Source organism: Rhinoraja longicauda, chromosome 6 (assembly GCF_053455715.1).
Source record: "Rhinoraja longicauda isolate Sanriku21f chromosome 6, sRhiLon1.1, whole genome shotgun sequence".
Taxonomy (NCBI): domain Eukaryota; kingdom Metazoa; phylum Chordata; class Chondrichthyes; order Rajiformes; family Arhynchobatidae; genus Rhinoraja; species Rhinoraja longicauda.
This window is the reverse complement of record NC_135958.1, coordinates 25,711,533-25,737,074: the sequence shown is the minus strand read 5'-3', so window position 1 is coordinate 25,737,074 and position 25,542 is coordinate 25,711,533. Positions and strand designations below refer to the sequence as shown.

At 45.6% G+C, this 25,542-nt stretch overlaps 1 protein-coding gene across 1 annotated transcript in view; it reads right to left on the bottom strand.

Annotated features, from left to right (window-relative positions):
• vat1l (vesicle amine transport 1-like) overlaps window positions 1-15,523 on the bottom strand; it is an 80,191-nt gene extending 64,668 nt beyond the window's left edge. The window contains exons 1-2 of the mRNA XM_078400728.1: window positions 15,053-15,523; window positions 1,227-1,356 (exon numbers count right to left, since the gene is read on the bottom strand). Of these exons, the coding sequence (XP_078256854.1) occupies window positions 1,227-1,356; window positions 15,053-15,261 (339 nt within the window). The 5' untranslated portion in view covers window positions 15,262-15,523. The remainder of the gene's footprint in view (window positions 1-1,226; window positions 1,357-15,052) is intronic.
• Window positions 15,524-25,542: the final 10,019 nt, after the last annotated feature.

Here is a 25,542-nt window from a genome sequence, read left to right as displayed (position 1 = left end):
CAAGCTAAACTATAACCACAAGCCTGGTCACATCTCTTCATTCCTACAGTGGTGCGGCGGTAGAGTTACTGCCCTACAATGCCTTAGACCTAGGCTCGATTCTGACTACGGGTGCTGTCCGTGCAGAGCTTGCACATTCTCCCCATGATCGTGTGGGGTTTTCCCCGGGTACTCCGGTTTCCACCCACACTCCAAAGATGTGCAAGTTTGTAGGTTAATTGGCTTTGTAAATTGCCCCTAGAGTGTAGGATGGAACTCGTGTACGGGTGATTATTGGTTGGCCTGTTGTTCTGTGTTCTGTGTTCCAAAGGGAGAGGGTGGGACAGAGAGGACGAAACAGTGGAGGAAACGTTAGATGAAGGGGCAGAGTGGGCCTCAGAAGCTGGAAGGACAAAAGGGAGGATCATAAGGGCCAAAGATAAGTGAGAGGAGTAAAGAAGGTCAGTGAGGGAAGCCATCTCATCTTCGGGCAGCACAGTGGCTACCTTCCAGCACCAGAGACCAGAGTTCGATCCTGACTACGGGACCTGTGGGTACGGAGTTTGTACATTCACTTGTGACCACGTAGGTTTTCTCTGGGTGCTCTGGCTTCCTCCCAATTTCCAAAGACATGGAGTTTTGTAGGTTAATTGGCTTCTGTAAAGTGCACAGGTTAGAACCAGTGTACAGGATGATCAATGGTTGGTGTGGACTCAGTGGGCAGACGGGCCCGTTTCCATGCTGTATCTATTGGCTAAAGTAAAACTAAAGAAAACTAATGGGGAGATGGGTGTGGGAGGAGAAAGAGTCAATGGGGGGGGGGGGGGGGAAGGATTAAAAAAACAAAATGATGAATGGTGGTTAAATATGTTTCTGTCGAGAAAGGAGAGGATTTGGGAATTTATGAAAGCTTCTCAAAGCTTCAACAAAAGGTAACCTGCAGACAAACTGAAACACTGCCAATTCAGGTGGTGCAGCGGTAGCGTTGCTGCCTCCATCTGGGTTCTATCCTGACTACGGGTGCTGTTTGTACAGAGTTTGTACATTTTCCCTGTGACCGGATGTGCTTTCTCCGGGTGCTCTGATTTCCTCCCACACTCCAAAGACGTACGGATTGGTAGGTTAATTGGCTTTGGTAAAATTGCAAATTGTCCCTAATGTGTAGGATAGTGCTAGTGTACGGGGATCGCTGGTCGGCACGGACTAGGTGGGACGAAGGGCCTGTTTCCACACCGTACTAAACCAACCTCAAAGCCTTTTGCGCCGTCTCCCAAACCCTCCACAATGCCAGAGCATTCAAAGCCAGGAACCAGAGGTGTCTTTGGTGGATTGTCTATGTTGCCTTGGCGAACCATCAAGTCGATGAAATTCAGGCCACTGGAAAGAGAGAAATTGGCAATTTAGAATTGCAGCAACCTTTGAAATCTGAATTTTGGCCGTGAAGGAGCTGGATGCAGGAAAAGACAGGCATTGATCCAAATCTGATGATGATATCAAGTTAACTGGCAGAGAAAATAATGCAGAAAGAAATTGGAAATAGCAAAGGGACATTGACAAAGGGTAATTGGTGAAAATAAGACAGATGGAGTTCAAATGGAAAGCTGGATGAGAGTACTTCCAGAAGGCTGGGATGGTTTATGCACAGAGAGAATGAAAAGAATCAAGTTTAAATCCCTGAAAACTAACGAGTAGATACAAAAAACAATTTAAAAGGAAAGTTTGCCTTTACCTTAAAATTACTGAATACAAACAGAATGAACTTAAGGGTTGCCCAACAACTCTCTCCAACTTCTGCAGATGCGCCATAGAAAGCATCTTATCGGGATGCATCACAGGATGGTTTGGGAACAGCTCCATCCAAGACCGTTAGAAATTGCGGAGAGTTGTGGACATAGCCCAGACCATCATGCAAACCAACCTCCCTTCCATTGACTCCATCTACACTTCATGCTGTCTCGGCAAGGCTACCAGCATAATCAAGGACGTATATCACCTCTGTCACTCTCTCTTCTCCCCTCTCCCATTAGGCAATGGGTACAGAAGTGTGAAAATACATACCGAAGACCCACCCAAAATGCTGGAGTAACTTAGCGGGACAGTCAGTATCCCTGGAGAGAAGGAATGGGTGACGTTTCAGGCCACTGAAATGTCAAGGATGAGAGGGAATCTTATAGAAGGATGAGAAGGGATCTTATCGAAACGTATAAGATTATTAAGGGGTTGGACATGTTAGAGGCAGGAAACATGTTCCCAATGTTGGGGGAGTCCAGAACCAGGGGCCACAGTTTAAGAATAAGGGTAGGCCATTTAGAACAGAGATGAGGAAAAACTTTTTTAGTCAGAGAGTTGTGAATCTGTGGAATTCTCTGCCTCAGAGGGCAGTGGAGGCCAATTCTCTGCATACATTCAAGAGAGAGCTAGATAGAGCTCTTAAGGATAGCGGAGTCAGGGGGTATGGGGAGAAAGCAGGAACGGGGTACTGATTGAGAATGATCAGCCATGATCACATTGAATGGCGGTGCTGGCTCGAAGGGCCGAATGGCCTCCTCCTGCACCTATTGTCTATTGTCTATTGTTTCGGGTCGAGACCCTTTTTCAGACCTCTAGATGCAGGGACAGTTTCTTCCCATCTGTTATCAGGCAACTGAACCCGTCCTATCACCAATGGGAGAATGATCCTGACCTCATATATACCTCATTAAAGACCCTCAGACTATCTTTAATCAGACATTACTGGATTTTTTCTTGCACTAAACATTGTTCCCTTTATCCTGCATCTGTATACTGTGATTAGAATCACATATACTCTTTACGCTGACTGGAGAGCATGCAACAAAAAGCTTTTCACTCCAACTTGGTACACATGACAATAATAAATTAAACGTTATGTCTCTGTAGAACTTCAATGAAACCAACTCGGGAAGGATGCATATTTTGGGGAGAAGCTTCCACGGATTCACTGGAATGATGCTAACATTCCCATCCACATCCACATATTAATTTGAACTCCATTTGTTCATTTTAAATTATGCAGGAACCTTTAATAGACTAGGCGCAATTTCCTTGAACAAATTATATTAACGTATGATCGAGGGATTGGATGGAGAGGGATGAAGAATTTCCTTCGGTGACAAAAACTACAAGGGTGTCTAAAGCTTAGGGTTAGAGGCATATTGTCCAGGAATGATATCAGGGAGAACTTAGTTTAGTTTGGTGAAGCGGCATGGAAACAGGCCCTTCGGCCCACCGAGTCCATGTCGACCAACAATCACCCATACACCAGTTATAAGGTCATAAGTCATAAGTGATAGGACTTATGACATAACTAGTGTATGGGTGATTGTTGGTCGACATGGACTCGGTGGGCCGAAGGGCCTGTTTCCATGCTGCATCACCAAACTAAACTAAGTTCTCCCACATATCATTTATTCACAAAATGCTGGAGTAACTCAGCAGGTCAGGCAGCATCTCGGGAGAGAAGGAATGGGTGACGTTTCGGGTCGAGACCCTTCTTCAGACTGATATCATTCCCTGATATCATTCCTGGAGAATATGCCTCTAATTAGGAATTAGGCCATTCAGCCCATCGTCTACTCCGCCATTCAATCATGGTTGATCTATCTATCCTTTCTAACCCCATTCTCCTGCCTTCTTCCCATAACCCCTGTTCTACCTCCAATACACTATCCTACACTCTATCCTACACATTAGGAACACTTTACAGAAGCCAATTAACCTACAAACCTGAACGTCTTTGGAGTGTAGGAGTGTGGGAGACTGGTTTTCACCCTCTGAGAGTTGTGAATCTGTGGAATTCTCTGCCACAGAAGGCAGTGGAGGCCAATTCACTGGATATATTCAAGAGAGAGTTAGATTTAGCTCTTCGGGCTAATGGAATCAAGGGATGTGGGCAAAAATCAAGAACAGGGTACTGATTCTGGATGATCAGCCATGATCATATTGAATGGCGGTGATGGCTCGAAGGGCTGAATGGCCTACTCCTGCACCTACTTTCTATGTTTCTATGAAACCAGAGCACCCGTAGAAAACTCACGCGGTCACAGGAAGAAGGTGCAAACTCCATACAGTCTGCACCCGAGGTCAGGATCAAACCCGAGTCTCTGATGCTGTGACACAGCAGCTCCAGCAGCTGGGCCGGAAAATGAAAGTCAGGTGGAGGTGTGACCTTCATCAACACAAGCCATTTCTTTTGAGATTGGCAGGGAATTGTCAAGAGCCTGAGAATAAACAGCCGCCAGTGGCTAACTAGCTTGAACAGAACTGTCAATCCCTTGTTTCATAACAAGACACGGGCATTTGGTTCAAGTATATTAAACCTCCAAAATAATATCGCTGACACTAATTTCTCCTCAGAATTCCAGACAGCCCACTGCCACATAATTTGGTTGGACATAATCACTATCCTCCCTGAGGTAACACTGCGGTATAAATATACTACCCCATAAATAATAAAGTGCATGAACAGTACTGAAGGAAATAAATGTGGGTCGCTGTCTGTTTGATGTGTAGGAAGGAACTGCAGATGCTGGGTTTTAATCGAAGATAAACACAAAGTGCTGGAGTAACTCAGTGGGTCAGGCATGGGTGGGTGACATTTTGAAGAAGGGTTCAGGCCCGAAACGTCACCCATCCATTTTCTCCAGCGATGCTGCCTGACCCGCTGAGTTACTCCAGCACTTTGAGTCTATCCCTGGCTGTTGGATGTTGCGCGTACCTGTTCATTTAAATTGGAGACAGGAACCCGGTTTCATTTTGAGCAAAGAATAGCAGTTGTGCGTGTTATTCTGTGGAATTAGTAGTTTCCCCCCCCCCCCCCCCCCAACTATTTTGTGCAGTGCAGAGCAGTGCAGAGCAGAGCAGTGCAGAGCAGCATTGACAATGCAGCATGGAGTAATACAGCACAGAAACATGTCCTTCGGACCATCTCATTTGTGCTCACCATCAACATTGGTGGCACAGCGGTAGAGTTGCTGCTTTACAGCGAATGCAGCGCCGGAGACTCAGGTTCGATCCTGACTACGGGTGCTGCACTGTAAGGAGTTTGTACGTTCTCCCCGTGACCTGCGTGGGTTTACTCCGAGATCTTCGGTTTCCTCCCACACTCCAAAGACGTACAGGTATGTAGGTTAATTGGCTGGGTAAAATGTAAAAAATTGTCCCTAGTGGGTGTAGGATAGTGTTAATGTACGGGGATCACTGGGCGGCACGGACTTGGAGGGCCGAAAAGGCCTGTTTCCGGCTGTATATATATGATATGATGATATGATATGATGATGATATGATACAGCGCCAGAGACCCGGGTTGCATCCTGACTACGGATGCTGTCTAAGCGGAGTTTGCACGTTCACACTGTGACCGACTTACTATGGTTTTCTCCCACATTTCAAGGACGTACAGATTTGTAGGTTAATTGGCTTCTGTAAACAATTGTCCCAAGGATGTCGTAGGATAGTGCAAATGTACGAGGAGATCACTCGTTAGCATGGACTTGGTGGGCCGAAGGGCCTGTTTCCACTCTGTATCTCTACAGTCTAAAGTACAGGTTTGTAAGTTAATTGGCTTGTGTATATTATCCCTATTGAATAGGATAGAACTAGTGTACAGGTGATCGTGGTTCGGCACAGACTTTGTGGGCCAGCCAAAGGGCTTGTTTCCACACTGTATTTCTAAACTAAACTTTTAATGGTGTTTGAGAGGCTTTTAAAAAAGGAACATGAATATGCAGGGAACGGAGGGATATGGATCATGTGTGGACAGAGGAGATTGTTTTAATTTGGCATCATGTTCAGCACATTGTGGGATAAAGAGCCAGTTCCTGCGCTATGATCATCAACCACGTGTTTATCTAGTACTAATCCCATTTTATTCTCCCCACATCTTCTTTAACCCCACCCCAGATTCAACCACTCACTAACACACTAGGCACAATTTACAGTGGGCAACAAACCTATCAACACACATGTCTTTGGAACATGGGAGGAAACCAGAGCACCCAGAAGAAACCTACATAGTCATAAGGAGAACATGCAAATTCTTCACAGATAGTAATGGAGGTCAGATTGAACCCAGGTTACTGGTACTGAGAGACAACAGCTCTTTTAGCTGTACCACCACATTACCCTAAGTATTTATAATGTGAAATCCTGCTCACAAGGATGAGAACAGTGGAACTAGTAGAAAAACTAGGGTGGGGAAGAGAGGGGGGGAAGGAATGCAAGAGTTACCTGAAATCAGAGAAATCAATGTTCATACCGCTGGGTTGTAAGCCGCCCAAGAAATATATAAGGTGCTGCTCCTCCAATTTGCATGTGGCCTCACTCTGACAGTGAGGAGGCCCTGGACAGAAATGTTAGGAATGGGAATAGGAATGGGAAGGGGAATTAAAGTGTTTGGCATAGACCAAGGTGGACCGAGCATAAGTGTTAAGCGAAACGATCTCTAAGTCTATGTTGCTAATTGGCATTGTTACCAAGAGCATGATGGTTTACAATATTTTCCTTAGACCCTCCGAAACCGGTTACAATTCCTTATCGGGAATAGAGTCGGGCGATAGTGGATGTAAAAGTAAAATGTTGGAAGGATAGCAACGTAAAGAATCTAATTTGAAAGGTAATGATGTGAATCATTAATGGTTATTGCTTCTTGATTCTCAACACGCTCATTTTCCCATTGAATCAATCCTGCTTAACTCTTGTTAAAAAGATTAAAAATGATTACAAATAGAATGCTAACACCTGGAGTTTGACCAGGTCCTAATGAAAGAATTGAACTGTGGAATAGTGGAAGTATATGGTGGTATATATTAGGGCTAATGGCAGCTGGTAAAAAGGTTGGCTGACGTTGCCAGTGTAGGTCTCTTGTTCAAGGGAAAATTTGGCAGACTATACATCTGGTTATCTGTTGCCGGCCCTGCTTTGTTCTGGTCTTTTCCTACCTCTAGTTCCCTCCCCTCTACTTTTAGTCTGAAGAATGGTTCTGACCCAAAATGCCACCCATCCTTTTTTCCCAGAGATGCTGTCTGACCTGCGAAGTTACTCCAACACTTTGTGTCTATCTTCGGTATAAACCAGTATCTGCATGTTCTTTCTACAGACATCAGTGATGGGAGTAAACTTAAGTCTTCACATTGCCTTTGACACAACATGCTTCACTCACGTCAACATGTTGAGATAGGGGAGGCTTGTAGAGGTGATGGAAGGCAAGCACAAATAGGAATAGATCTAAATAGGTTCCTAAATGGAAGTAGGTTTCGTTTAGGAACAGGAAACATGATCTAGCTTTGGCCAACAGGATAAGTTAGAGGACTTAAAATTTAAGGTAATCGATGGTTGGCACCAAATTGATGGGCCGAAGGGCCTGATTCTGTGCAGTATCTCTAATCTGCCCCTTATCCTCTATACTATTTGTTCTATCTATCACCTAATAACCCCTTTAAGAACCCTCCCTCTCACCTCTTCATATTGACCATTACCCTCCACACACTCAGCCCTGCAGCAGGGTCTTGACTTGAAACATTAACCATCCCTTGGCCTCTATAGATGTTGCTCAACTAACTGAGCTCTTCCAGCAGTTTGTTTGTTTACGGGTGGATTGTTGCTGGTTAACTGTGCAGACAAGTACAGAATAGTACTGGTAAAGGAAGCTCGGGTTTACAAGAGCTATGGTTGAATAACAGGGCAAACCCGGAGGAGATAACTGCCCCGATCCTACTCCTGGTACACTGGGATGATTAAATAAATTCCAAAATTAGAACTGGCAAAATTACAGATGCATCATAGAAAGCATACTATAGGGTTGCATCACAGCTTGGTTTGAGAACAACTCTGCCCAAGACCGCAAGAAATTGCAGAGAATTGTAGATGTAACCCAGTCCATCACACAGACCACATCCCCACCATTGGCTCTATCTATATTTCACACTGCCTCGGGAAAGCACCCAATGTAATCAGACTTGCCCCACCCTGGCCATTCCTTCCTCTCTCTGCTCCTGCCAGGCAAAAAGCATAGAAGCTTGAAACTGTGCACCGCCAGACTCAGGAACAGCTTCTCCCCCCCGGTTATCAGTCTTCTGAACGGTCCTTCCATAAGCAATGGTGCTGTCCAATTTACCTCTACCCCATTACAGACATTGGAGTTTGTCCATGGAACTAACACACTACAATGCCAAGAACTATCTTCTGTCGTCTGTATTTTCCCCCTTCGCTATACCCATCATACTCGAGTTTGAAGTGATTGTATTTATGTATAGTATTATCAGATCTGATCGGTTAGCATGCCAAAAAAAAAATGTCACTGTGTTTCGGTACATGTGACAATAATAACCCTAAACCTCAACATTCAATCAGAAGTGAAATAAGGAAACTTAATGCTAAAGTTAAATGCACAAGAAACTGCAGGTGCTGGAATCTAGAGCAAAAATAGATATATTGAAGGAACTCAGCCAGTCAGGCAGCATCAGGCAGACCTTTTGGATCGAGATGCTTCATTGTCAACTGTCTATTTCCCTCTACAGATAATCTCAGGGCGGCACAGTGGCACAGCGGTAGAGTTGCTGCCTTACAGCGCCTGAGACCCAGGTTCGATCCTAACTACAAGCAGGTGCTGACTGTACGGAGTTTGCACATCTTCCCTGTGACCACATGGGTTTTCTACGGGTGCTCCAGTTTAGTCCCACATTCTAAAGACGTGCAGTTTTGTAGTTTAAATGGTTTCTGTAAATTGTCCCGAGCATGTAGGATAGAATCAGTGTAGGGTGATCGCTGGTTATTGCAGACTCAGTGGTCCGAAGGGCCTGTTTTCACACTATCTCTAAAACTAAATAATGCCTTATCCAGCAAGGCTGTTAAAATGGAGATACAACCATTATGTTCTAAGTGAATGCTCGAATAGTCTCAAAGGGCTGAATGGACTCTTGTTCCCATGCTGCTCTTGAAGATTTTATAGTACCATTACTGCTGTTTTAGACATGAATGGTGCAGCCTCATTATTACAGTTGTGACTGGCTCCAACCTTGCATCAACTCAGAGGCTAAGAACGAGTCCATTACTTGTTATCTTCAAACAACCATTTGTCAAACTGATTGCAGTGCGATTTTAAATCTAATAGTCTTTTTTTGCTTTAAAGAGAAAAAAAAAATCAGAAAATTGGAAAAAATAGTGTGGGAAATGATTAAATCCATGCCCAAGATCAGTGATGCTCTTCTCCTTCCATGCCCTTGGGCTAATTCATTGCAGCAAGGAATATAGAAAAGGGTACACCTTTGATTTAATAAATGTGCCACCGTGTTTCTGTTAGAAAAAAAGATTGCTTTGCAGTTCAGCATTAAAAACGGTAAGCAAAAACTCAATAGAGATGTCCAGACGTATGAAAGGTTAGGACTGGGTAAAGAGCAATAAATTGATTTGACTGGCTCAGGAAAATGGTTCAGAGATGACACGGATTTAGGATAATTACAAAAAGAATTAAAGGGAGATTGAAAACTGCACAGTGGATAGTAAAGATGTGCAATTCCCTGCTGCAATCTGCTCCTAAAGAGGCAGCAATAAATTACATTTGGAAGGAATTAGATGGTTTCTTACAGGAGGGGAGTATTAAATAAAGGGTGGGGAACTGGGGAATTGGGCGAGAACAAAACATTAGCCAGAATTCATATCATATCATATCATATCATATACATACAGCCGGAAACAGGCCTTTTCGGCCCTCCAAGTCCGTGCCGCCCAGCGATCCCCGTACATTAACACTATCCTACACCCACTAGGGACAATTTTTACATTTTACCCAGCCAATTAACCTACATACCTGTACGTCTTTGGAGTGTGGGAGGAAACCGAAGATCTCGGAGAAAACCCACGCAGGTCACGGGGAGAACGTACAAACTCCTGACAGTGCAGCACCCGTAGTCAGGATCGAACCTGAGTCTCCGGCGCTGCATTCGCTGTAAAGCAGCAACTCTACCACTGCGCTACCGTGCGGTCAAAGGACATGTTAAATGGTGGAACATTCCATGGCTCTCATCTTTTACCCAATCACCAATCCAAAAATCCCCTCAATTAATGGGTATAGTTTAGTGAAATTAAGTCCCAATTACCGAGATCCTCATCTATGCCTTTTCATCTCTTGACTTGGTGGTTCATAAGTTCTAGGAGCAGAATTAAGTCACTTGGCCCCTCAAGTCTACTTGGCCATTCAACCATGGCTGATCTATCTTTCCCTCTCAACCCCATTCTCCTGCCTTCTCCCATAACCCCTGACACCCGTACTAATCAAGAATCTGTCAATCTCTGCCTTAAAAATATCCACTGACTTGCCCCCCACAGCTGTCTGCGGTAAAGAATTCCACAGATTCACCACCCTCTAACTAAAGAAACTCCTCCCCTTCTCCTTTCTAAAGGTATGTCCTTTTATTCTGAGGCTATGTCCTCTGGTCCTAGACTCTGCCACTAGTAGAAATATCCTCTCCACATCCACTCCACCCAGCCCTTTGACTATTCAATGTTTCAATGAGACCCCCCCTCATCTTTCTAAACTCCAGCGAGTACAGGCCCAGTGCTTTAAAACGTTCATCATTTTGGTGGTTACAAAGTCCTCTTCACCAGTCATTCCTTATATAATTTACATTATTCTTGAGGTCTTCCAACACTTGGTTGCCCCTTACCTTGGATTCGTCCAGTAGACTTATTGCTTCTTAGTTTGCTGACCTCCCAATCTATGGACAAGTCCAATTAAAAGTTCTCCACTCTTAATCATCTTCCTGCTCCACCTCAGTAACCTCCTCCAATGTCAGCTACCAAGATCTCAGCAGTGCTCTAATCTAGGTCTCTGGTTGTTCCCAGTCTTAAACATTTCACTACTGGCAGCCACCACTGCATCAGCCAACAGTGCCAGACAGCCGGGTTGGATCCTCGGGCGCAGTCTGGGTGGAGTTTGCACGTTCTCCCTGCAGCCTCGTGGGTTAGCACAAAACAAAAAGCTTTTCACTGTACCTCAGTACATGTGACAACAAACTAAACTGGTTCATTGCCCCGAGCTCTGGAGATTCTCCCTAAATTTTCCCTCCTCTATGTGCACTATGTTCCTTTGAGGCCTTAGTACATACATTCCCAACTTGCGGAGGTTTTTGGGCACGTGTTTTAGTAGCAACTCACTGTCTAAAGTCTCAGCAGTTTTCTGTTACATTTTTCAGATTTCCAGCACCGATATTTTCCCCTTAACGACCAGAGCGCAGCTGGCTCACAGTGCCAGAGACCTGGGTTCCATCCAGACCTCAGGTACTATATGGGTTTGCAGTCTCTCCCTTGTGGGTTTCCACCGCATGCTCCAGTTTCCTCCCACATCCCGAAGACATGCGGGTTTGTAGATTAATGTAAATTGCCCTCTGGTGTGTAGGGAGGGGATGAAAATGTAGGATAACATAGGACTAGTGTGAATGGGTAATCGATGGTCAGTGTGGACTAGGTGGGCCAAAGGGCCCGTTTCCAAGATGTATCTTTCAATTTCGATCTTCCACTTAGTTTCTTTTTTTTTTAAACTGGTGGACTAGTGGCATCAGAAAGAGCAGATTGTGCTAATGGCATATCTGTGACCTGTCAGTTTTCCAATGCCATTATCTCACACCTCACAACCTCAGGACTTACTTCACTGTCAAATTAAATACTTCTGGAGTGTGTTTACAGTTGTGGGAGACTGGGCAATCTGTCCACCCACATGCAGCAACACGTCAAATTATACGACTTGGTTTCGGTCAGAGAATAAATGTTGGCCAAGACACTGGGAGGATTTCACTCCCTCCAAAGAATGACCCTGCATCTTTATTTCAGCCAGATGAGCAGTAAAGGCCCCAATTGAATCAAACATTCAATAGCAGAAACACCATTGGAAGATAAATACTGATCAGGATACAGGAGATTTTACAGAATCCTCATTTGCAAAATAATACTTTTGCATCCCATTAAAAGAGCAGGTTCAGTGGCACAGCAGTAGAGTTGCTGCCTTACAGTGCCAGAGATCAGGGTTCAAGACTGACAATGGGTACTGCCTGTACGGAGTTTGTACATTCCCCCTGTGACCATGTGGGTTTTCTCCAAGTGCTCTGATTTACTCCCACACTCCAAAGATGTACAGGTTTGTAGACTAATTGGCTTTGGTAAAAAAATTGTCCCTTGTGTGTGGTAGTATAGTACTAGTATACGGCATGATCGCTGGTCGGCGGGTACTGTATCTCTAAAGTCTAAAGGTCTCAATTTAATGTATTGTTTCATTGAAGGTCCCCCGGGCAGTGCAGCTCTCCCTCAGTAAGGCACCACAGTGTCACCTTGATTTTTAGTTTAGTTTAGAGATACAGTGCAGAAATAGACCTTTCAGCCCACCAAGTCCGTGCTGACCAGCGATCCCCATACACAAGCACGGGCCCACACACTAGGGACAATTTACACCGAAGTTAAATTAACCTATAAACCTGTACGTCTTTGGAGTGTGGGAGGAAACTGGAGCACCCAGGGGAAACTCACGTGGTCACAGGAAACCTGAAATCTGAAGAAGGGTCTCGACCCGAAACTTGACGCATTCCTTCTCTCCAGAGATGCTGCCTGTCCCGCTGAGTTACTCCAGCCTTTCGTGTCTATCTTTGGTCACAGGAAAAACATACAAACTCCATACAAACAGCACCCAGAGTGAGGATCGAACCAGGGTCTCTGGAGCTGTAAGGCAGCAACTCGACCGCCGCACCAATCCCTGTCTGGAGTATAAAGGGAACACATTCACACATACATACAACAACAAATAACTAGATTCATACAGACACAGATACACAAGTGCTCATGCAACACATGCACTCTGCAAGATGCACACATTGTTTCCTTTAAACCCCCCCAGACCATAGCCTGCTTTCACACTGGGAGCAATATAACACAGGCACCCGTCACCTCAACTTTGTGTTCCTCTTAACATGCAAACCCATGCACTGTTCTCTCCTCTGAGCTATAGGGAGAGGTTGAGCAGGTTAGGACTATATTCATTGTAGGGCAGGAGGATGAGGGGTGATCTTATAGAGGTGTACAAAATCATGAGAGGAATAGATCGCATAGATGCACAGAGTCTCTTCCCCAGAGGAGGAGAAATTGAGAACCAGAGGACATAGATTTAAGTCGAAGTGGGAAAGATTTAATAGGAATCCGAGGGGTAACTTTTTCACACAAAGGGTGGTGGGTGTATGGAATGAGCTGCCAGAGGAGGTAGTTGAGGCAGGGACTATTGCACCATTTAAGAAACAATTGGACAGGTACATGGATAGGACAGGTTTAGATGGATATGGGCAAACATGTGGGAATAGTGTAGATGGGGCATGTTGGTTGGTGAGGGTAAGTTAGGCCAAAGGGCCTGTTTGTACGCTGAATGATTCCATTACTCTCCTCCCCCTTTATTCCATTACTGGTTCTGAAACAATTTCAGCAGCTTACCCTAAGCTTAAAAAAACAACTGCAGGCGGATTTCAATTAAATTAACTGGCAACGTTTAAAATAAAAGCTCAAATCCTGCCTGTCAGAAACATTTCTTAACACAATTTAACCCTGTAACACCACCAAGTATATCAACACAAACAATTTCCTGTCTAATTTCCTTCCTCCTAGCCCTGATAAGGAAACAAGCTTCCCTCGGGGTCAATGATGATTCCTCGGTGGTTTAAATGGACCAACGGAGTTGCAAATGAATCTTCGGCAGGGTTTAGTACAGGACAGTACATTGATTTGGGATCTGAAATTATCACTCCATTAGTTAACAAGGGCACAGTTTAAAGAAAATAAACACGGAGAGAGGGGGGGGGGAAGAGAAATACTGCAGGAAAATTGATAAAACACAGTGACTGATATACAATTAAAGTAAATAAGTCATTAATATTAACAGGGGTTTAAGCTTGGTAATTATGTGTATATAAATGAGCATGCTGCAGCCCATCACATTTATCAATTAAAAGTATAATTGCGAAGACAACAGTTTAGATACCATGGTATTGGGCTTGGTTTTCTTGCTTATCATGGTGTTATATAGCACATGCCTAGTGTTTTAACGGTAATTTAAGATAAGTACGTATGTGTTTTGTTCTTATATACAGTCCTTATGTATACAGTGTACTATTTCATTTCAGTATAGCACATATATAAGGTACATAAGTTAGCAGTTAAATAAATGTACATGTTGCAGGATACATACAAAATATATCACATTCCAGATGTCTGTAAGCAGATGTGATATATATTGATGATGAATGGATGCAAGCACACTGGACATGGATACATGTCTGAATATAAGCAAGTACAGAGTTTATCAACAGCAAATATATAGAAAGCTAAAAAATATTGCAAGTGTATAGGATTTGTGGAAAATAAATCCACATGAAGTCCAAGCAAGTCCAATCTGGAGGTACAGAATGCATTAGATGGCATATATGTGTACAAATGCAATGATTGCCAACATATAGGATGCTCTTTGTATAAATGCAGACTTATAGTCAATGTATCGGTGTTCCTGCATACAAATGCAAGCAGTCAATGTATAGGGTCCCACTGTCTATATGTGCAGTAATTTGTAACGTATAGAGTGTTATATCTGTACAAGTGTCGATGTATAGGATGCTCCTGCATACAAGTGCAGACTGACAGTCTCTATGAGGGTGGCCCCTGTAAGATTCAAGATTCAAGAGATTCAAGATATCTTTATTTGTCATCCAAAAAACAAGTTTTTTGGACGAAATTTAGTCACCCACAGTCCAACAATAAAAGCAATAGAATAAGCAAATTACACAACCGATAAGCAAATCACTAAAAGTGTAGACTGGGCGCCAATATATCATGTGTTCTGTATAAAAGGGCAGACTCATGGTCAATGTATAGAGTGCTCGCTGTGACAGTCAATGTGCCGATGGTGCCCCGTGTCAATGTAAAGATGCCAGCGGTTGAGGACACACACTTTAAGCAGCCCCAGCCCAGACACACACACACACGCAGTGAGTACGGAGCGCAGCGACTGCGGCTTAGACTGAACCTGCTACTTAACCAGGCCTTGACTCTGATCTTCAGCTCTCCCTCCAGCGGCTCGGGCATCGCTTTCCTGGCCACCCTGAGCTTGTTCAGCCCCCCGAAGCCGGAGAGGACGACGGCTCGGATCTCCTTGGTGTCTCCCAGCCCGCTGGCCCGTTCTTTGGCCGCATCTTTCTCAATCATGTGGTCAGTCTCCTCGCTCTTGTCCAGCCCTTCGCTAGCCATGAGCAGAGAGAGAGGCGAGAGGAGAGGTTGCCCGGGCACACAGCAGGGATGGAGTGGAGTGGAGGGCAGGTGGGGATGGGTGCAGGCACAGTCTCTCTCTCCCTCTCTCCACTGCAGACACTGCGAGTCCACCCCCCTAACTTCAACTGCGACTGAGCTCCAGCGCTAGCGCAGGCAGAGCGGTCGTAGTGCAGCGAATACAACACGCCAGGAGTTGCTGCAATTCATCTTTATATAGTGCAGGCCTGTAAGGAGAGGGGACACACACACACACACACACACACACACACACATACATACATACACATACACACACACACACACACACACGCACACACGCACACACACACACACACAATAATAGGATAGACCGACTCCAAAACCAAACTGCTGTATGTGGCAACCAGATCTTCCCTTTCAAGTCAAGTCAAGTCAATTTTATTTGTATAGCACATTTAAAAACAACCCACGTTGACCAAAGTGCTGTACATCTGATTAGGTACTAAGGAAAAAAATGAAACATACAGTAAGTAGCACGCAAACAGTTCACAGCGCCTCCTCAATGAGCCTCAAACGCTAGGGAGTAGAAATAGGTTTTGAGCCTGGACTTAAAGGAGTCGATGGAGGGGGCAGTTCTGATGGGGAGAGGGATGCTCAAGAGAGAGGGGAGATTGCCAGGACCACAGGGCTTGAACTACAGGGAGAGGTCGAGCAGGCTAGGACTCTATTCCTTGGGGCGCAGGAGGATGAGGGGTGATCTTATAGAGGTGTACAAAATCATGAGAGGAATAGAGGGTCTCTTGCCCAGAGTATAGGAATCGAGAACCAGAGGACATAGGTTTAAGGTGAGAGGGGGGAAATGTAATAGGAACCTGATGGGTTACTTTTTCATACTAATGGGTGTATGGAACGAGCTGCCAGGGGAGGTAGTTGAGGCAGTTACTATCACAGTTTTTAAGAAACATTTGGACAGGTACATGGACAGGGTTAGAGGAATATGGGCCAAACGCAGGCAGGTGGGACTAGTGTAGATGGGACATGTAGGTCGGTATGGGCAAGTTGGGCCTGTTGGGCCTGTTTCCATACTGCGTGACTCCATGAGGGGAAAGATTTAATAGGAACCTGAGGAGCAACTTTTTCACACCGAGGGTAGTGGGTTTATGGAATCAGCTGCCAGAGGAGGTAGTTGAGGCAAGTACTATCACGGCATTTATAGGACACTTGGACATGGATAGGAAAGGTTTAGGATATGGGCTAAATACAGACAGGTGGAACAAGTGGAGATGGGCAACTTGGTCTGCATGGGCAAGTTGGGCCGAGGGGGATGTTTCCAACCCGTCTATATGGAACGGGGAAAAGGTACAAATTCCGTACAGACAGCACCCATAGTCAGGATTGAACCCGTCTCTGGCACTGTAAGGCAACAATTCTACCGCTTCGCCACCATGCCGCACATAGATATGGATTGATTAGATAAGTCTCAGTGCGGGTAAAGGCAAACTGGAAGTGCTGCACAGAATTCTAATTGGATATACACATTTATTTCTGGAGCGGTGAACTTTGGAACAAAGCCATGTACTCCAGAAGGTCGAGGTTTGGATGTTCTTGTTGAATGTTGAGTTAGCTGAGTACAGGTAATGAGAGTGACTTATTTGGAAATTTTTGAGCAGTTTAGGGCCCCATATCTGAGGAAGGAAGGATGTGCTGGTGTTAGAGAGGAAGTTTACGAGAATGGTCCCAGGAATGTTTGGATTAATATATGATGAGCATTTGATGGCACTGGGCCTGTACTCACTGCAGTTTAGAAGGATGAGGGGGGGGGGGGGGTGGGCCTCATTGAAACTTACCGAATAGTGAAAGGCCTGGATAGAGTGGATGTGGAGAGGATGTTTCCACTAGCGGAAGAGTCTAGGACCAGAGGCCATAGCCTCAGAATAAAAGGATGTGCCTTTAGAAAGAAGGAATTTATTTTCGTCAGAGGGTGGTGAATCTGTGGAATTCATTGCCACAGAAGGCAGTGGAGGCCAAATCATTGGATATTTTTAAGGTGGGGTTTGACAGATTCTTGATTAGTGATAGTGTCAGGGGTTATGGGGAGAAGGCAGGAGAATGGGGTTGAGAGGGATAGATCAGCCATGATTGAATAGCGGAATAGACTTGACGGGCCAAATGGCCTCATTCTGCTCCTCGAATTTATGAAGGATTGAGAGGATTTAGTGAGTACTACTGAGCCAATGCTCCCTCCCTGAATATGATTCATCAACACATGCATCATATTAATGACGAAGATGAGAGAGACAGATTTAGCTTCACTGCTTGTTGTAGTCAGGCACCAGTTGCCTGAGCACTCACACAATTCATTGGGAAAGGTGCTAATGCAACGGTGAAGCCAGAGCATTTGGGAATTGGAGAGGAGAAACTGAGGAACTAAATTCCCTTTAATAAGATTTGACAGGATTACAGTATAATTTGACTGGATAGCACACAAACAGAGCTTTTCACTGTGTATCTCGGTTCGTGTACCAATTATGGACCAATTCCCAATATATTTTGAAATGGATTTCAGGGATAAATATAAAATAAATGACAAATTTAGGAGTGTATGTTTTGTTCAGTTGAATCTATATTATGTTTAAATTAGATTATTTAAGTTGTAATGCTTCTCATTTTATTCCCCTGGATTGGGTTTGCATGAGATTTTAATTATTCAGTAGTCTCTTCCCACCAGCAAATCCATGTTGCCATGTCACACCAAATGTGTTCAATATAAAATATGATATAAAGTGCAGTAGAGCAGTGAAATGGTACAATAATGTAATTTTTCAACTAGAGACGCAGTGGTAACAGTGCAAGCTTTATGGAAAGGTTAATCGTGTTGACTGCACCTCCACTGAATGCATCCGCACCAAACTGCAACAGTACAGTGCAGATACTTATAGCTGTCTCTCGCTGTGAGCGGGAATGTCAAGTCATAGAGTCATAGATTCATATAGATTGGATACAGGACCTTCAGCCCAACTCATCCTAAGAAGCTCCATCTAATCCAGTGCCATTTGTCTACTTTTGGCCCATATCTCTCCAAATCTTTCCTATCCTGAAGGCAAGGGAGTCCAATGCTGCAAGTTTCTGTGCTAGCTGGCCAGCTGTTTTTTCACTGTGTCATACTCTGGAAAACCTCCCTCCAAGTAATGACTTCACTTTCTGAAATCTGCTCCATAATATTCTTCAAAGTCTATTTGATGGATATGCACAAAATGCTGGAGTAACTCAGTGGGTCAGGCAGTATCTCTGGAGAAAAGGAATAGGTGCCGTTTCATGTTGATACCTTTCTTCAGACCTATCTATTTGATAGATCGTCCATTAATAAGTACAGTTCATTTTAATCCATATTGAATACATGTCCAGGCTATGATATGGCAGAACAATAGTTATTGTATAGAAACAATTGAGGAGGAGCCAGCGCTGCCGTCGCAGCTGCGGCTTGCCTGCAGTCCGTCTGTCCTTTGTGTTTTTTGTTGTTTTTGTCTGAATTGTAGTTTTAATATGGTGTAGGGTTTGTATGTTATGTTTGGGGGGGGGGGGGGGGGGGGAGGGAACGGGAACTGTAAAATTCTCTCTCCCGAACGGAGACGCGACCCTTGTTTCTGTGTCGTGTCTCCGTTCCCGTTGCGGAGCTGGCTGCCTGCGGATGCTGCGGGAGCGGCTGCGACTCGTCTCCGGAGGCTCCGGCGCGGGCCGCGTGGACGTCGGAAGCCCGCAGGCCCCTGGGTGGGGGCCGACATCGGGAGTTCCGGCAGCGGCAGCATGTTCGCCCGCCCCGAATCGCAGGGCTTGGGTCGGCCCGCCGCGGACCTTTCACCGTCCGGCGCGGCCTGGAATAGGCCGCAGGATTTTCACCGCCCAGCGGGGGGCTTCAATATCGGGAGCCCCGACCGCCCCGACGTGGCAACGACAACAGCCTGACCTCGGGACAAGACGGCAGGGGAAGAGAAAATACATTGTGGCCTTCCATCACAGTGAGGAGGGACTGGAGGAGACTCACTGTGATGGATGTTTCTTTTTGTTTGGTGTTAGTTTGTGATTGTGTGTGTTATTGCATTTTTATTGATTATTCTTATTGGTCTTATTGTTCAACTGCGGGTAATGTTTCATTTCACTACACATTTATGTGTATGTGACAAATAAACGACTATTGACCATTGACTAGGAAATGCAAATGCTGGCTTTCAAAAAAAGGACACAAAATGCTGCAGTAACTCAATGGGTCAGGCAGCATCTCTGGAGAACATGGATTGGTAACGTTTCGGGTTGGGACCCCTTTTCAGACTGGATAACAGTTATTATACTGGACCAGTCATCCAGTAGATGAGAATATTAATCATAATTCCATTTATGAAGGAAAATAACTGCAGATGCTGGTACAAATCGAAGGTATCACAAAATGCTGGAGTAACTCAGCAGGTCAGGCAGCAGGAGAGAGGGAATGGGTGATGTTTTGGGTCGAGACCCTTCTTCAGTTTTAAAAGACTTTAATAAAGGTCTGGATAGAGTGGATGTGGAGAGGATGTTTCCACTAGTGGGAGAGTCTAGGACCAGAGGCCAGACCCTAAGACTAAAAGGACATACCTTTAGAAAGAAGATGAGGAGGAATTTCTTTAGTCAGAGGGTGGTGAATCTGAGGAATTCATTGCCACAGACAGCTGTGGAGGCCAAGTAAGGCGGAGATTGACAGGTTCTTGGTTAGTAAGGGTGTTAGGGGTTAGGGGGAAGAAGGCAGGAGAATGGGGTTGAGAGGGAAAGATAGATAAGACATGATTGGTTGGCAAAGTAGACTTGATGGGCCGAATGGCCTAATTCTGCTTCAATAACAGGAACTTAGGAATTTAATTGGCTCGGATGGACAGATGGGATGGATAGCCTTGCTCTATGCTCAAAGTGTCTTTGATTCTATATTTGTATATGTTAAATATATTCAACCAATAACCTTTAAAGATTTTAAGCCAATTTCCACAAAATCGCAAATGCAAAAACAAAAAAAGTCTGGATTCAGAAAATAATCAATCGTTTTGTTTAAAAAAATGGAAGATCTAAAATAAGCAAGTGAAGCTAATGTGCAATTAGATGTGCGTAACAGCTATCCCTAGTAATCTGAGATGTTTTTTTATTGTGCCACGTATGTGTTTCCATGGTGTTCTGGAGACTTTGGGTCAGTTAGAAAAATTTCCGCAAGGGATCATTCTTATGGCTCGAATTATTGGAAGCAAAGATCTTTTTTATTTGCAGCAGGGGTGTGAAATGATCTCACCTTTGTTTTCCCTATGGTGATGGAGACCTCAAAACAATATCGCTTCTCACCAAAGGTCCTTACCAGTTTAAATGATGGCATCTTTTTATATCTCCAAGTGCACAAATTAATTTGTTAGGAAATCGTTGCCTTTGGATTATATTTAGGCGATGCCATTTAGAAAATGAAACAGCTCGTTGTTTAATTAATCACCGGTAAATAACACAGTTTACATATATTTTTGTACCCTGTATCTTTTTCTAATTATATAAAATCATTAATAATTCAGAATAAAAATGTTATGTATTTTGACACTTTTATTTTTGAGGTGACTAACACTTTTCATTTGTGGGGCTTTGACTTTATTGGTAACTTCTGATACTAAACTGCTTCATAAATAATATTCCCTCGTCCAATAGCCTGCTGGGTTTTATTTTCTCAATTTCGTTGAGCTTAGTTTCGAAGTACAGCATGGAAACAGGTCCTTCGGCCCACTGAGTCCGTGTTGACCTCACACTAGCACAATTTACTATTTTTACCAAAGCCAATTAACCTACTAACCCACGCGCCTTTGGAGTGTGGGAGGAATCTGGAGCACGAGGGGGAAATCCATGTGGTCTCAGGGAGAATGTACAAAATCCATACAGACAGTACCCGTACTCAAGATTGAACCCAGGTCTCTGCCTGCCTCCTAGTGACCAACACTCAGGAAAGTCTGACAAGTCTAATCATTTTCTTTTCCCCCAGTTAGTTTAGAAGAGCATGAAGCTAAGAGCAGCACAAAGCACCCACAAATCATGTGATTTTTAATATATTGATTTAATTGATTTATTAATTTCCAAACAGGGCCTGGAATGGCCCAGAGATACAAGAGACAGCAGATGCTCGAATATGAGTCTCAACTGAAACATCAAACATCCCTTTGCTTCCGAGAATGCTATTTCTCAGTGGGTTAACACTGTGTTCTTCCAACAAAAAAAGAGACACAAAATGCAGAAGTAACTCCGTGGTTTGGCAACATCTCTGCAGAACATAGATACGTAACATTTAGGGTCAGGGAGATAGACACAAAATACTGGAGTAACTCAGCGGGTCAGGCAGCATCTCTGGAGAAAACGGATGGGTGATGTTTCAGACTGCTGGACCACAAACCGCAACAAAACATCGGCACGGTGGCGGCACGGTGGCTCAGTGGTAGAGTTGCTGCCTTACAGCGAATGTAGCGCCGGAGACTCAGGTTCGATCCCGACTACGGACGCCGTCTGTATGGAGTTTGTACGTTCTCCCCGTGACCTGCGTGGGTTTTCTCCGAGATCTTCGGTTTCCTCCCACACTTCAAAGACGTACAGGTATGTAGGTTAATTGACTGGGTAAATGTAAAAATTGTCCCTAGTGTGTGTAAGATAGTGTTAATGTGCGGGGATCGTTGGGCGGCGCGGACTCGGTGGGCCGAAGGGCCTGTTTCCGCGCTGTATCTCTAAATCTAAATCTAAAAAAACGCTGGAAGAATTTAAGTTTGAAGAAGGATCCCGACCTGAAACGTCACCCATCCATTTTCTCCAGAGAGCTGCCTGACCTGCTGGGATACTCCAGCACTTTGTGTCTGGCTTTGGTGAAACCAATTTCTGCAATTCCTTTCTATACATTTAGGGTCAGGCCATTTATTCAGGCTTAAATTCTTTCAGCGGGTTGTTATTTGCTGCAGAAATGGCGCATTTGCCCCAATGCGTCTGCTTTGCTTTTGAGTAAACACCATTATAAATCTTGTGCCTCAACATCTACATTGCTATCAATTTGAGCATAGAACATAACATAGTAGTGCTGGAACAGGCCCTTTAACCCATGAAATCTGTGCTGTCCACAATGCCAATCTAAACTAATCCCAAATGGGCAGCATCTCCAGAGAACATGGATAGGTGATGTTTCAGATCGAGACTCTTCTTCAGATTATCATCTCAACCCGAAAAAGGCATCTATCTATGTTCTCCAGAGAGGCTGCATGACCTACTGAGTTACTCTAGCATTTTATGTTCTTTTGTGTATTAACCAGCATCTGCAGTTCTTTTTTCCACATAAACTAATCACATATACCTCTATATGGTCCATATCCCTCCTTGCTCCTTCATCTGGCTGTGTAAATGCGTCTTAAGCATTGTTTTCACATCTACTTCCACAACTTCCCTCGACAGTGCATTTCCGGCACCTACCACAACACTGGGGCCTGGGAGGAGACTGAAGCACCCAGAGGAGACCCACGTGGTCACAGGGAGAAAATGCAAACTGCACATTGACAACATTAGTCGTCAGTGCTGGCATATATCTACTGCATATATCTACTGCACATGTCTCTGCATTGGCCTTTAAGCCAGAAATGTATAGAACCACAGCTGATAAGCTGCAAACAAAAAGGTAGGCAACGGTTGTATAGAAATAGATTAGTGCACAGATAAGCATATATATCACAAGAGATAAAGGCAGGAAGGTGAATGAGCAGATAGAGAGATAAATGGAAGACTAAGTACATTATAATCATCGTTCATATCTGTGATGTAGAATCTCTGTTTTAAATGCTCCTTCTGTGAAACAAGAATCACAAGTGGTTTTCTTTCAATGTTTTTTCAACATCAATGGCTCTATGGTTCAATGGTGCTTTATCATCACATATGCTAACGCACAGTAAAATTCTTTTCTTACATTCAGGATGGCACAGTGGTGCAGAGAAGGTGTTGCTGCCTTACGGCGCCAGAGATGCTGGTTCGATCCTGACTACGGGTGCTGTCTATATGGAGTTTTGTAGGGTCATAGGGACTGGCTGAGAGAGTTCGAACCCTCGGATTGGCTAGCGATGTCACGGGGTGTGCCAGCGCGGGAGGGACAACCAGTCTAGTGTTGAACTCCGTCTGATGAAGACATTTTGTTGGTTGTCTACAGTTTTGGGTGTTGCGATTGTCACGGAGGTTTTCCCATGCAATAAACTCTGTCTGCAACACACATCCGCTTCCAGACTCGCCACATTGGTGACCCCGACGTGATCAACGATCACAAGAACATGTCGCAAGAAGGAGCGAGCAGCGGGCAGCCGAACGTGGTCGGCGTTCACCTGCCCCCGTTCTGGGCCCACCAACCGCACCTATGGTTCGTGCAGGCAGAGGCCCAGTTTCACCTCAAGAAAGTCTCGGAGGACCAAGATAAGTTCCACCACTTGGTAAGCTGCCTACAGCCCGAGGTGGCCGCGCGGGTGGGACGGTACCAGACCAGCCCCCCCCAAACTGAGAAATACGAGGGGCTCAAGAAGCTCCTGCTGAGGACTTTTGGTTTTAGCCAAAACCAGCGGGCTCTGAAGCTCCTGCATTTACCAGAGCTGGGGGATCGGCTACCGTCTGTCCTGATGACCGAAATGCTAACCTTGATCGGCGAGCACCAACCTTGCATGATGTTCGAAGCGGCATTCCGGGAGAAATTGCCCCGGGACGTCAGGTTAGTTTTGGCGGACGTGTCCTTCGAAGACCCGGTGGCGTTCGCGGAGAAGGCTGACGCGCTTGTAACGGAGGACTCCACGGGAGACGACTCGGTAAATTGGATTTCAGGGCCTAGGAGCGACCGGCCGCGCGGCCAAGATGGCGGCGCATCGGCCGCCATTTTACAAAAAGCCCGCCAAGACGGAGCTGTAGCGCCCGCCATTTTGCAGCGGGCCCAAGCAACAGAGCCGCACAGTTCCACAAGCGGTGGGGCGGTGAAGCCCGAAATTGCAGGCTTGTACCTTTTCGGGAAATGCCTCGGCCGATCGAATATAGAGGCAGTCTCGATCGTCACGGATCGAGGTACCAGCACCGTTTTCCTGGTCGATACGGGAGCGGTCGTTAGCATCGTGCCTCCCTACGGCCGCGAAGTTCGAGCAGGTAGGAAAGGTCCGTCCCTCATTGCGGTCAACGGCAGTCCCATCCGCACCTACGGCAAGAGGGCCATGTCCCTGTCCTTCGGGTCCGAGACCTACCATTGGGATTTCATCGTTGCCGACGTGGGCCAGGCCATCCTGGGCGCAGATTTCCTCTGGGCTTTTTCGTTTGTCGCAGACGTCCGCGGGAAGGGCCTGCAACCCTCGGCTAGCAGCGTGGAGCCTGCTACTCCTCCACCTGCCACCCTACCCTGCCCGTCGATCCGGGCCATCACCACGGCTCCCGATCAGTTCGCTGCGGTCCTCGCCAACTTCCCGGAGCTCCTCATACAACGGTTCGATGCCCCTTCCGCTAAGCACGGTGTCGTCCACTTCATCCCTACCGAGGGGCCGCCTGTTTTCACCCGGGCTCGGCGCCTGCCTCCCGACAAGTTGGTCATGGCTCGGGAGGAGTTCCTGAATTTGGAACGGCTGGGGATTGTTCGTCCTTCAGACAGCCCGTGGGCCTCCCCCTTGCATATGGTCTCCAAAGCATCTGGGGGGTGGAGACCATGTGGGGATTACTGGCGTCTTAACGCTGCCACCCGACCTGACCGCTATCCGATCCCTCACATACAGGACTTCTCAGCCAGCCTCGAGGGCGCTACGGTGTTCTCGAAGATTGATTTGGTGCGGGGATATCATCAGATTCCCGTCCACCCACCGGACATTCCCAAGACGGCTACGATTACTCCGTTTGGTTTGTTTGAGTGGTTACGCATGCCGTTCGGTCTCAAAAACGCGGCTCAGGCATTCCAACGTCTCATGGATCATGTGGGTCGCGGGTTGTCTTTTGTGTTTATTTAACTCGATGACATCCTGGTTGCTAGTCGTTCGGTCCCAGAGCACCTGGTCCACCTTCGCACTGTGTTCCAGAGGCTGCTGGACCACGGCCTGATCCTCCACCTGTCCAAATGCCAGTTCGGCCTGTCCTTGGTGGATTTCCTGGGTCACCGGGTCACACCGGCCGGTGCTACTCCCTTGCCCGCCAAGGTGGATGCCGTCTGCTCTTTTCCCCACCCTACCACCATCAAGGGCTTGCAAGAATTCGTGGGCATGGTGA